Consider the following 13,016-nt stretch of genomic DNA (forward strand, 5'->3'; position numbering starts at 1 on the left):
TATATTAAAATAGTATTAGGTGTAAAAATCCAAATGGAAGATAAGATATAAAGTCATGATATTTTGGATGTTACAAATTAGTGTCCCACCACAACACACTTTTCAGATTCCATACCATAGGATTTATTTGTATAAGTGAAAAATCCTTATTTTTAGATCTTTTTAATACTTTAATAATTGAATTTCTAGTTTTTTGTGTCAGTGTCAGCAGTATTCTCATCTAAAACAGTACATTTGAGATGATTTAAAAAATTGTTAAGCATTTATTAAATGCCTGCTAGGCATGGGTGACACAAAAATTAAATATTCCCTGCTTTGAAGGAACTTCTGATTTAGTAAAGTGACTATATTTACATATTTAAGTACATATACATTTTATATATATAAAAATGTTATCTCCCTAAATATGAGGAGGAAAAAGAGAAAGAAATCCAGGAGAGAGTTTTTCTGGAGGAGCATGGAACTAACATCTGAGGGATGGAAAAAGACTGCATATGTTAAGGCACTTGAACAATTTGAAAATTTTGAACATTAAGATTTCTAGGAGATATATTGCCAAGAAGAGAGTGAATTCCAGGAATGGGGGAAGAGGAAGGGAGCCTATCCAAAGTCATAGAGATGGGAAATATATAAGAGCCAGGAGGAGGCCAGTATGACTTTTGGAAGAATGTGCAGTATAATGTAAAATCTAAAAAGAAGCTGAATTGTATGGGACTTATAGGACTTAAAATGCTAAACAGAGCACTTTCTATTTGATCCTAAAAGTAATGTGAAGCCCCTGGAGTCTGCAAAAGTGTCAGAGTTAGACAGGTGCTTAGGAAAATCACTTTGGCAGCTCTAAAGAGGAAGATCAGTTGGAAAGGGGAGAGACTGGAGCCAGAGGGACCACATAGGAGTCCATTAGAGTTCAAGTGAAAAGTGATGAGAGCCTGAATCCAGGGTGACAGGATGTTTATGTGAGTAGAATAGCTATCAAAAAAAAAAAAAAAAAGACTGATTATTAATCAGACAAGTAGGAGACAAGTAATGGCAAGATTGGCAATTAACTGGATATGTAAGATTAAATCTCCTGAAATTAAATGTGTGTGTGTGTGTATAACCTATAATATATGTGTTCATCTAAAGCTACCTTTTTTTCATTAGTTCTAAACTACAGTGAGGCAGAGTGAATGTACTATGTGTAGGTTTGACAAATGCTTCTGTAAGCTTGAGAAAATTCCAACAGAATTTTTTTAGCAGAGAACTTAGCAGAGAACCAGGGATGGAAGAAATTTCAAGAAAGTTGTTGATTATAAACTGAAAGATTCAAAATAGAATGAAAGGAAACCTGGGTGAAAATCAGGGTTATGTTAATAATTGAAAAAAATTATGAAGTACTAAATAAAATTGACATTTAAATGTTTATTGATAATTTTCTTTTTAAAAATTTTCTTAGCATTTATTTTTATAATAGCTTTTTGTTTTCAAAATATTTTCAAAGATAGTTTTCAAAATTTATCTTTGCAAAAACACTGTGTTTCAAATTTTTCTCCTTCCCTTCCCACAATCCTCTCTCTTAGACAACAAGCAATCCAGTGTAGGTTAAACATGTGCAGTTCTTCTAAACATATTTCCACATTTATCATGCTGCACAAGAAAACTCAGATACTAACCATTTTCTTAATGAAAAGAATTGTACTAGGCCATGTACACATATAAATACAGGGAAGTTTTAAGAGGTTGAAAACAGTAATAATTGAGGAATAAGAAAAATTGAGAGATCACAGAGGTAGACAGCACCTAACTTGAAACTTGAAGGAAGATAATGATTCTGACAGATGTGGAAGAAACAAGCTTCACTCTCTCTTTTGCTTAATGTCAGTCAGAGACATTACTTGTTTTTATTAGAAGCATTTATAGGAAGAACTGTTGCACTGACAGTTTGCACTTTTCAGCCTACCCTCTCCAATTACAAGCAGTTTCCAAAACTAATATTTATGACATAAAATGAATAAGTAAAATCAAGATCTGGTAGTCTGGATTTTAAGGTGTTACTGAATACAGGAAGATATATGGACAGAGTTTTCAGATATTGTTTGTCACAATTTAAAGAATTCTGGTAATGATGTTTAACATGAAAGGCTTAGTCAGCAATTTTGATTCACATGAATCTTAGTTATGTGGCTTCAAATTCTATCTTTATAAAGGTTACTTTTAGCTTGTATTTAAAAAAGTGGTCCTTTGTGTCCTTTGGTTTGCTCCAGATGTAAGTGTGTTATGGTTAATGGAGTCCTTGCTAGTCTCCAATTAATGATTATGCTTTTAGCACAGGTGTCCTGGAAAATGACACTTTTCTTTTAACTATGCCTTTTAAAAAGGCATAAGTGATTATTTTGTGAATTCACAGAGATGGAGGATGGGATAGATGTCTAGTTTAAGAAGCGTCTTATAGTCCAATTTGATTAAAATGTAGGGATATATAAAGTAAGGGATCAGAAAGCAGTGAGATTGTCAGGAGTCCAAATGTAAAATTGAGGAGTTTATATTTTATTATAAAGACAGTAGGGAGCCACTGAAAATTTTTGAGGACTTGGCCAAATTGTATATTAGAAAGATTATTTTGGTAATTGTGTGCAGAATAAATTGGGCAGCAAAGACCAGAAGCAAGAAAAGCAATTAGATCACTATTTTAATAGTCTAGGTTAAGAAGTAATAAAGATCTGAAATAGGAGGGGTGACTGTAAGTGAAGAGAAGGGATTGGATGCTAAAGGAGACCAGTGATCAATTAGATGAATTAGTCATATCAATAGTAAAAAAATCAGGAGAAAAAAAAGATTTCTGAAGAATGGGATGTGGTAGGTAGAGATAATGTGATGGAGCCATCACATTTCATTTATTTATTTATTTGACTCTGAACTTTTTTTTAATAGCTTTTTATTTACAAATATATGCATAGGTAATTTTTCAGCATTGACAGTTGCAAATCCTTTTGTTCCAACTTTTTCTCTCCTTCCCCCCATCCTTTCCCCTAGATGGCAGGTTGACCAATACATGTTAAATATGTTAAAGTATAAGTTAAATACAATATATGTATACATGTCCAAACAGTTATTTTGCTGTATAAAAAGAGTTGGACTTTGAAGTAGTGTACAATTAGCTTATGAAAGAAATCAAAAATTCAGGTGGACAAAAATAGAGGGATTGGGAATTCTATGTAGTGGTTCATAGTCATCTCCCAAAGTTTTTCCCTGGATGTAGCTGGTTCAGTTTATTACTGCTTTATTGGAACTGATTTGGTTCATCTCATTGTTGAAGAGGGCCACATTCATCAATTCAAAGAATTGATCACCATATAGTATTGTTGTTGAAGTAAATAACGATCTCCTGGCCCTGTTCATTTCACTCAGCATCAGTTCGTGTAAGTCTCTCCAGGCCTTTCTGAAATCATCCTGTTGGTCATTTCTTACAGAACAATAATATTCCATAATATTCATATACCACAATTTATTCAGCCATTCTCCAATTGATGGGCATCCACTCAGTTTCTGGCCACTACACAGAGGGCTGCCACAAACTTTCTTGCACATGCAGGTCCCTTTCCCTTCTTTAGAATCTCTTTGGGATATAAGCCCAGTAGTAACACTGCTGGGTCAAAGGGTATGCACAGTTGGGGAGCCATCACATTTTAAAGAGAAAGGTCAAGGAAAATAAAGAAAAGGGGGAAGAGTGCTTGGATTTAGTCTGTTGAGAGATTATTTGTTAACCTATGAGGATATAGTTTCAGTTTATTGGTGGAGATACAGGTCCAAATCGTAAAGGGTTAAAAAAAAAGAGGGGGGGGAGTCAGAAAACAGAAATAACAAGTTCAGAATTCAAATACTACAACTTGCTCAGCCATTCCCTAGTTGATGGATATCCTCTCAATTTCTGATTCCTTTGCCATCACAAAGAGAACTGCTATAAATATTTTTGTACTTGTGGGTCCTTTTTCCTTTTTTATGATGTTTTGGGATACAGTCTTAGTTGTGGGATTGCTAGATCAAAGAGTATACATAGTTTTATAACCTTCTAGGCATAATACCAAATTGTTTTCCAGAATAGCTAGATCAGTTCACCGTTCTACCAACAGTGGAATGCCCTCAAAATTATTGGAGAATTCCTCATCCCGGATTTCTTCAGAGCCCAAGGAGAAGCCTCACCCATTAAGACAGGTCCACTTCCTAGGAGGGAAAGAGCCAATAGATAAGAAAGAAGTAAAGATGAGGGAGAAAAGGGTTATTGGAGTAGGCTCCCACAGGAAATGAGATCAAGGGCACAAATTAAGAGCTTATCTTTGATGATAAGATGACTTGTGAAAAGAAGAAAGTATGGGGGATAATATAGTGTGGTAACAGGAGATGAGGGAACTCAATGATAAGTTAGATGCTTATATTTCTTAAGATCCTGGTCTAATTGTGCAGTATCTTTGTTTATAACTTTTGTAGTTAACAAAGCATTATTTATAATTAGCTATTTTAATTAAAAATTTATTTTCTGAACAGTTTTATAAAATGCGTAACTTGAGTAGAAAATGTTCTTTATCTGATTACCATACTGTTAAGAAACATAGATACTTAGATCATGAAATCATAATAAAGATAATTATGGTAGCTTAAGCCAATTTCCTCTCACCCTAAGACCAAAATTCCTTAATCCATTCTGAGAATATTTCCCCAAATCTCCCCTGACTTTGTTTCTCCAAATCTTCCCTGATTTTGTCCTTAAAATATTTTCCACATCATTACCATCAGTCATTTGGTAGAAGAACATCATAATTGTATACCCCTTTTGTCATATCTGTTGAATCAGATATTGCCTAATGAGGACTCTTAATAAGTTTCTATTTATTTTTTGCCATAAGAATAAAAAGTACATTTAAATAGGGGATTAATACATGTATATTCTTTCAGATTTTCTTCTTTCTGTGGGTCATATTTGGATCTCAAATCTGTTAGCTTAGTACTTTGTTTTACTGTGAAGAACAAATATGATAAAATAATCAGCATTAACTAAAGAGCTGAGTAAAGCTCATTAGAAAAGAGGTTTTCTTGGCTCATAAGGAATCAAGAATTTATGGATTAATGAATTGCAAATACAGCAAAGTCGCAAAAGAAAAAGAAGCCAAGAGTCAACTTTGCTCAAATTCTGTTACTAAAGAATAAGTGGCCCACTCTTTTCCTTTCCCATGCCTTCCCCAACTCATAAAAAGCAGTTAAGTCAGGGGAGCAGAGAAAGAAAAAAGCATTTGAAAAAGGCTTCTGGTTATGCTGAATGACCTTTTTTCCTCCTTTCTCTTTTTAAATCTGTTACAAGACACTGGCAGTGGGACTGAGGGGCAGCAAGACAATATGTCTATAAGGAAGTTACAGCTCTTTTTCAGTTTTTTTTTAATTATATTTTTTTTAATGTTGTTTAAAAAATTGTTTATATTAACATCATGAACAAATCCCATACCCAGTTATTGTACTAGCATTAAGTCTTTTGTAGAAGGTTACCTTATCAGAAAAACTGATAAGGAAGTAAAAAATATAGATATTGTCTGAGGTTCAGAAAGAGAAGACCCCAAGAGGTAGGGGTCACAGCTGTCTTAAAAGAATTTGCAGGCTTGAACTCATCTCTAACTCAGGGAACAAAGTTTACTTTAATTGTAACATCTGTTGAATCGAGTTCCAAAAGGATTTAGCAAAGAACCAGGAGCAAGAAGATAAATTTATAGGAAAAAACTGAAATCAGTTGCTTTCTGTCACTGACATGCTAATTTTATGGCTTAGAGGTAGGATTGATAAGTGGTCTTAGAGATGGAGTTGAGGAGTAGTTTGGTCTGTATCTCGTTATTATCTTAGAAACTTTGTTATTACTGATCAACAGAGTGTTATCTGACAGCCAGCATTGTTTGTGATACTAGGCACTGCCTCGGGGACTTCAGGGCAACTGCCACATTTCCCCAAGAAGCTGTATCCCAACAATCCGATGGAGCATGCTACCAATATTAGGACCACAAAAGAAGTAAAAAGGAATATTGTTTGCAATAAAACTTTCTTTCTTTCTTTTTAAATAAATTGGGGAAGCTTTACAGAGTACTTTTGCCAAATTGGGAGATTTATGTATGATTTTATATGTATTAGGAGGCTATTGGAGTTTATTGAATAGAAGTTGCATAGTCAGCATGCACTGTAGAAATTGTTTGGAAGATGGAATGGAGACAACTGTAAGGTTGTTAAAATAATCAGTTGAAAAATCTTAAGGATCTTCATTAAGGTAGTGCCTATATGAGTGGATAAATGACTTTCAAGAAATAAAAATGACAAGATTTAACAACTTTTTGGACATATGGGGTTAGGGAGAGTGAGGATAATGCCAAGATTATGAACCTGTGACACTAGAAGGATGGTGGTATCTTGAGCAGAAATAGAAAGTCTGGAAAAAGGGGGAGAGTGTAGAGGGAAAGATAATGAATTGTTTTAAGATGTTTCTGAGATATGACCAGTTTGAAATGTCTAATAGGCCATTGTTGATCTGAGATTGAAACTTAGGGGAGAGACTCACATATGTAGATCTGTGAGTCATCTGCAGAAAGATAGTTAAAGATAGTTAAGCCCACGGATAGTTAAATTAATAAGATTCCCAAAGAATCCTCTCAAAGAGGGAGGATAGATAAAGAATGATAATGCGAGATATGCTCTAGTGAGGGGTCTTTTTAAGAATGGGGGAGATTTGAACATGTATGAGGACAGTAGGGATTAAATTCATTGGTAGAGGTTAAAGATTCAAAAGAGAACAGAGGGCATTTGAAGGTGATGCAGTCTTCTGAAGAAGGTGAGAAAGAAGCAATCTCAAGTACTGTGAATATGGCAATGTTTTCCAATATGTGCATGAAAAATTTTAAGCTACATAAAGGAAGTAGGCAAAAACTTGAAAAATTCAATTTATTCATCTCAGTCATTTTCCCCTTTTTCTCCATTTAAAAATGCAGGTAATATATGCTTTGAACACTAAAAATGATGAGCATGAATCTTCAATTCAAGCCCTTCGAGATGCTCATGAAGAGGAAATTCAACAAATTCTTGGAGAAACAAGAGAAAAGATTTTGCAATATAAAAGCAAACTTACAGAGGAGTCAGATCTTAAACGAAAGATCCAAGTTTTAGAAGAGTCACTGGAAGGTCACAAAAAGATGAAACATCAGGCTTTAACTGAATTTGAAGCTTACAAACACAGAATGGAAGACATGCACATTTGTACAGAAGCACAGCATGTCCAACGGGTGCTAACTATGGCTAGAGAAGTTGAAGAGATCAGAAAGAAATTTGAGGAGAAGTTGGAGAGCTTTTCACAGCTACAAGTACAATTTGAAAAAGATAAATTGCGGGCTCTGGATGACTTGAAAGCTGAACATATACAAGAAATCCAAGAAATTCTTCAGACCCAGAAGTGTCACAGTGCCTCATTAAGTAAGGGGCAGGAAAAGGTGGAAGAACTGCACAGAATTCAAATGGAAACTTTAAATAAAAAACTTGAAGAGCTAAAGCTTGAAAGAAGAAAACTAATTGAGGATTATGAAGGCAAGCTGAGTAAAGCTAAATCCTTTTATGAACATGAACTTGATACTTTGAAACGGTCTCAGCACCTTACAGCTGACAGTCTCCATGCTAGTAAAGAAAAAGAAGCAGATCTGAGAAAGGAATTTCAGAGTCAAGAAACAGCCTTACGTAAGACTATACTTAACCTTAGGGCAGAGTTACAAATGGCACTAGATGAAACTGGAAATCTTCATGAAAAATGCCATAAGCTTCAATTAGCACTTGGTACAGCAGAAAACAATGTTTTGGTAAGTATATTATGATCTTGATACTTAAAAGATTTTATTGAATTCAGTGTGGATCATCTGAGGCAACCATTATAGGTCATAGGACCCCTGGAAAAATCCATTCAGAACCAAAGCCACAATGATGTTTACTTTAGTAAGCTTTTAAATGACTCAGGCAGTTCAGAGTCAAAGCTATTAATGAAATAAATGACAGAAAAGTAGCAATGGAAAATTTCCTCCATAAATCTGGTACATATTCTTCCACAGATACATGTATTGTCACTGGGAAGAGGGATTACATGTAAAGAACATGTGTGGCTAAGCTATACATGTGGAAGTGCCCAAAGATAGGCAATTCTGTTCTAAATGTTGCAGGGTGACTGGTTTCTTTAGTCGGATTATCACATCACTGTCTCTGGACCTGCTTTTGAGTATTGAACAATGTCTGTCTACCCTGCTTCCTATTAGGTGTCTCTTCTCTGCTGTTGATTCTACTTTTCAGCTTTGCGTTGGACTTTTCCCTCTTAAGGCCACTGCAGTTCACTACTCCTTGGTGCCATCTTCTTGGGTTCCATCCCTTCTTGACAATTTGCCGATCATCTCAGCTTAGAGCTCCTAAGGTATTATTGTTGTTGTTCAGTCATTCAGTCACGGCCAGCTCTCCATGACATATCCTCCACTATCTCTCAGGGTCTGTCCGAGGCCATGTTTGTGGTTTCCATGACATTTTCTATCTCATCCACTGCGGTCCCCTTTTCCTTTTGGCTTCAGTCTTTAACTTCAAAGTCTTCATGCCTAACAGAAGTCTTTTCCATTGAGTCTGATGTTCACATTATGTGGTCAAAGTATTTAAGTGCTTCAGCTTCAGTATTTGACCTTTCAGTGCGCAGCTCGAGTTAATTTCTTTAAGTATTGTCTGATTTGATCTCCTTGCTGTTTAAAGGATTTTCTTTATCTTCTCTAGTACTACAATTAGATAGTGTCAATTGTGCAGCACTCAGTTTTCCTTGTAGTCCATCTCTTATAGCCATACATTGTTACTGGAAAAGCCATAGCTTTTGATGACAAAATTGATACCTCTGCTTTTTAGTATGTGTTCAGATTTGTCATAACTTGCGGCTTTCCCAGATCACCAGCTGCCAAGATCTTAGAATTTTTGAGGTTAAGCTTTAACCTTTTTATCTCTTCTCCTCTTTTGTCAAGAAGCTTCTTAATTCTTCACTTTCTGCCATTAGAGTGTTATCATCTACACATATGATATTGTTGCTGTTCCTCTTGGCAACCTTAATTCAGCCTTTTGATTTATCCAGCCTGGCATTTCACATGCTGTTATTTTGCTTAAAAATTAAATAAATATGATGACAGTGTACAACTTTATCATATTTCTTTTCCAATGTCAGTACTATTAGGATATACCCTCTTTTCCAGAGCTAAAACCCAGCAGGTAAGCTGTGCCTTGAGCCTGGCATAACATATTTTTTGTACTCACCCATTGGATTGTCTCAGTCCTAGAAAAATCCCTGACTTGTTTCACATACTTATTAACTTATTATATTGCTTTGACCAGCACCAGGTAGTCTTTTGAGTTCAGACAAGCACTTACTATATATATGTTCCAATCACGAATCCCTGCTATGAATCAGACTTGTCTCATTGTGGCTGTTACTCTTCTTTGTCAGGCCAGTAGCCATTGGTATAAGAATATAAATTTATCCACACTAAAGTGGGTTCCCAAACCAGAGGTGGAAGGGTCTAGTTCTCTTCCTTGCTTGCAAGTCATTTCCTTACTATAGAAGATAAACTTGCCTCTTAGTCTCTGCACAGTTCTTACCTGCTCTGTTTGTTCACTTTGGCCTCTGCAGGCCAAGACACAAATCTTTGTCCAGTTGACACAAATCTTAAGCTGATCAATTGTTCCATGTTCAGTTCTAAGCCCCACAAACAGGTTCCTCAGGAGACAAGTAAGATAATGCCATCTCTTTGAGAACTTGACATATTTTACTGTGATTCACACAAAGGCTTTAGTGTAGTCAGTGAAGTAGAGATAGATTTTTTTTTTCGTGAACTTCCTTGCTTTCTCCATAATTTAGCAAATGTTAGCAATTTAGTCTCTAGTTCCTCTGCTCTTCAAAAACTGCTTTTAGCTAATTCTAGGTTTACATATTGCTGAAGCCAAGCTCACACAGAATCTTAAGCATAACCTTACTGATATTATGAAATGAATGTATTATTCAGTAATTTGAATGTTCCCTAGCATTGCCCTTCTTTGGATTTGTCATATAAGCTGGTCTTTTCCAATCCACTGGCCACTGCTGAATTTTTCAAATTTGCTGGCACATGAATATAGCATCATCTTTTAGGCTGTAATGACTAGAAAATTTCTTTATAATGAAGATTAATGGAAGATCCTTATACATAACTTATATATAAATTATAGCCAGAGCCTATGGTATACCAAACCTAGTTAATAAAAGCCGAATATGGTGTCCTTGGGCCAAGAACTTTTTTTTTCTTTTAATCCTTGTGTCTGGAGTAAGATCAAAATCCATTGCCCTGACTAAAGTCTGATACCTAAGATTTGAAATTCTGGAGACCTTCTTGGAGTTTAAGACCACCAAAGAATCTCTGGAACAACCCAGTCACAAAAACCTATCCAACAGGAAGAGCTATACCATTCATTTTAGGGAAGTTCTTGTGTCTGATACTTAATTAGCAATTTATTTTTTGTACTTTTAACAAGGTGTCAAAGGGCATGTCCCAAACTGTTCCAGAAAGAAATATGAACAATGAAAAGTTCAAACAAAGCTTTGTCCCTCAGCAATCTCATCAAATTACTCCAAAAACTTCCTTAATAAAACCCGCTTTTCACACATAAAAACTTCACTTTTAGAGTGCAAATGAATATTATAGTGAGACAAAAAAAGCAAAACAAACCAAAAAAAAAAAAAAACCCAACTTGCTAAGAATTGCTGGTTACTATATGCCCTTATTTCAAAGGTAATTCAATAATAGTAAAATTAAACCATTAAAAGCCTGGACTTCTGCTAGGTGATTTACACAATTAACATTCTTTTTGTTAGTAGTAATAATGTTATAACTACCACATGAATTTCAGCTATTAACTTTGAAATCTAGGTTAATTGTATATAGGTATTAGTCAAAAATTCTCAAGAATTTTGTTTTATACTGGTTTTAGAAAATTCCATAGCTTTGTGCTAAAAACAGGGATTTTTGAGTGAAAGCAAAAAAATATATACTTTTTTTAAAATGTTGGAACCTTGTGATTTGTGAAAAGGTAGATTATTATCAATAGCTATAAACTTAAATTTGAGAACAAATGAGCATGATTTAGCCAATAAATAATGTGCTGATAGGAATAGTTTAAATTATTGATGATTTAGTTTAGCATCTTGATTATGTTGTAATAATGAATATTTTCTTAACTTTTTAGGTTCTTCAAAAACAGCTAGATGATGTCAAAGAAGAAGAGTTAACTTTACTAAGCAAACATAAAGAGGTGGAAAGTGAGCTAGCAGCTGCTAGAGAACGGTTACAGCAACAAGCTTCAGATCTTGTCCTTAAAGCTAGTATGTCTGACCACTTTTATTTGTATGTTATCAAACTAAAACTAATACTTATGTTAATTACAAATGAAACTACTATTTTCTTGTTATATTTAAATTATACAGAATCTGAGTATTTCAAAAAGTTTTGATGTTCCTACTGAATCAGTGTATCATTTACAGGTAAAGTATATATGATTTTAAGTAACATATACTTTTAAAAACAATAACTTTTTATTAAAATAACTGTGGAAAACAATTCCAGAAAATGTAATTGATGTGTAAAATTATTGTGTAACTATATACATTATGAAACTTCTATACCTTAATAATAACTGATTTTAGGGTGTTTAAAGTAATGAAAGTAATGCTAGTATCAGAGCTTATAAATTTTAATGCCTCATCTCAAACAATTCATCATAGAACTCATATTTTATAAAATATAGTGTCCTCTAGAGGTTCCCCTTTGCCAGTGATCCACAACATTTATTAGAAACAGGAAGATATTTTAAGTTGGGTAGTGTTATGTAGCATTTTTGCTTTGTGAAAAAAAAATCTTTGAATTGATTATTTTTACTATTCATTTTGTTCTAATTTACCCAATTAAGAATAACAGATTCTCTTTCATGAGCTCAATGATTTAGAGCTAGAAAGCATTTTAAGTCTTATCTTGTCAAACCCCCTCATTTTACAGATGAGGAAATTGAGGTCCAGGGAAATAAATGACCAGCTGAAGACCACATAGTTAATTAAAAGGAGGGTTAGATTTAAATTCAGGACCTGTGATTCCAATTTTATGTTTTCCTTTTCATTAAATATTGCTTTCCTTCTTTCTTCATCTAATATAGAGCAGTACATTTTTTTGTCTGATTTCCCTTGTTCTTTCTTTTCTTTCTTTTTTTTCTTCTATTCTTCACTTTCTCTCCTCCTGTTATTCTAATTTCCTATACTTTTTCCTGGCATTCTTTCCTGTGTCTTTCTTCTCAGGTATTCTTAATCAAAGTTCAAGATCATTATGGCCTGATGGAGCTTAAAGGACATTATGCTTAAAGTTAGACCAGCTCTGGACTCAGGACTCCGGTTCAGTTCCAGCTCTGGTCCTGACTACTAACATGCTCTTGAGCAAGTCATTTCCATTGTAAGATTAGGAGATTATACTAGTTGGCATGTAAGGCCACTTCCAGTTCTAGATCTATGAACCTCTGAACACTGGGTTTGAATTTTTGCTCGAATAACTTAGCAGCTATATGAACATGGGCAAATCATGGCATCTGTTTGAGCATGTTTCTTCATAAAATGGGAGCAATAGTGACTTACATTTACATAATGCTATAAGTGCCTTGTGAGACAGATGTTTCAAGTACCATTAACCTTATTTTTTATATGAAAAAATTGAAACTCAGATAACTGTATAAATATGTATTCATATATTGGAGTTAACATATTTAACATATATTGGACTATCTGCCAGCTAAGGGAGGGAGTGGGAGGAAGGAGGGAAAAATTTGGAACAGAAAGTTTTGCAAGGGACAGTGTTGAAAATTTATCCATGCACATGTTTTGTAAATAAAAAGCTTTAATTAAAAAAAAGAGAGAAAAAAATTGAAACTCACATAGGGTCTAAGAA

At 34.4% G+C, this 13,016-nt stretch overlaps 1 protein-coding gene across 10 annotated transcripts in view; it reads left to right on the top strand.

The window, feature by feature from the left end:
• FAM184A (family with sequence similarity 184 member A) overlaps nt 1–13,016 on the top strand; it is a 96,188-nt gene that overhangs the window by 32,734 nt on the left and 50,438 nt on the right. For all 10 annotated transcript variants that reach the window (XR_004233627.1, XM_031964354.1, XM_031964351.1 and 7 more), the window contains 2 exons: nt 6,993–7,847; nt 11,278–11,413. Coding sequence is in view for 9 of the 10 variants with exons in the window: in XM_031964354.1 (XP_031820214.1) it covers nt 6,993–7,847; nt 11,278–11,413 (991 nt within the window). In the remaining variant the exon portion in view is untranslated. The remainder of the gene's footprint in view (nt 1–6,992; nt 7,848–11,277; nt 11,414–13,016) is intronic.

The sequence above is a fragment of the Sarcophilus harrisii genome, chromosome 4 (genome assembly GCF_902635505.1).
Source record: "Sarcophilus harrisii chromosome 4, mSarHar1.11, whole genome shotgun sequence".
Taxonomy (NCBI): Eukaryota; Metazoa; Chordata; class Mammalia; order Dasyuromorphia; family Dasyuridae; genus Sarcophilus; species Sarcophilus harrisii.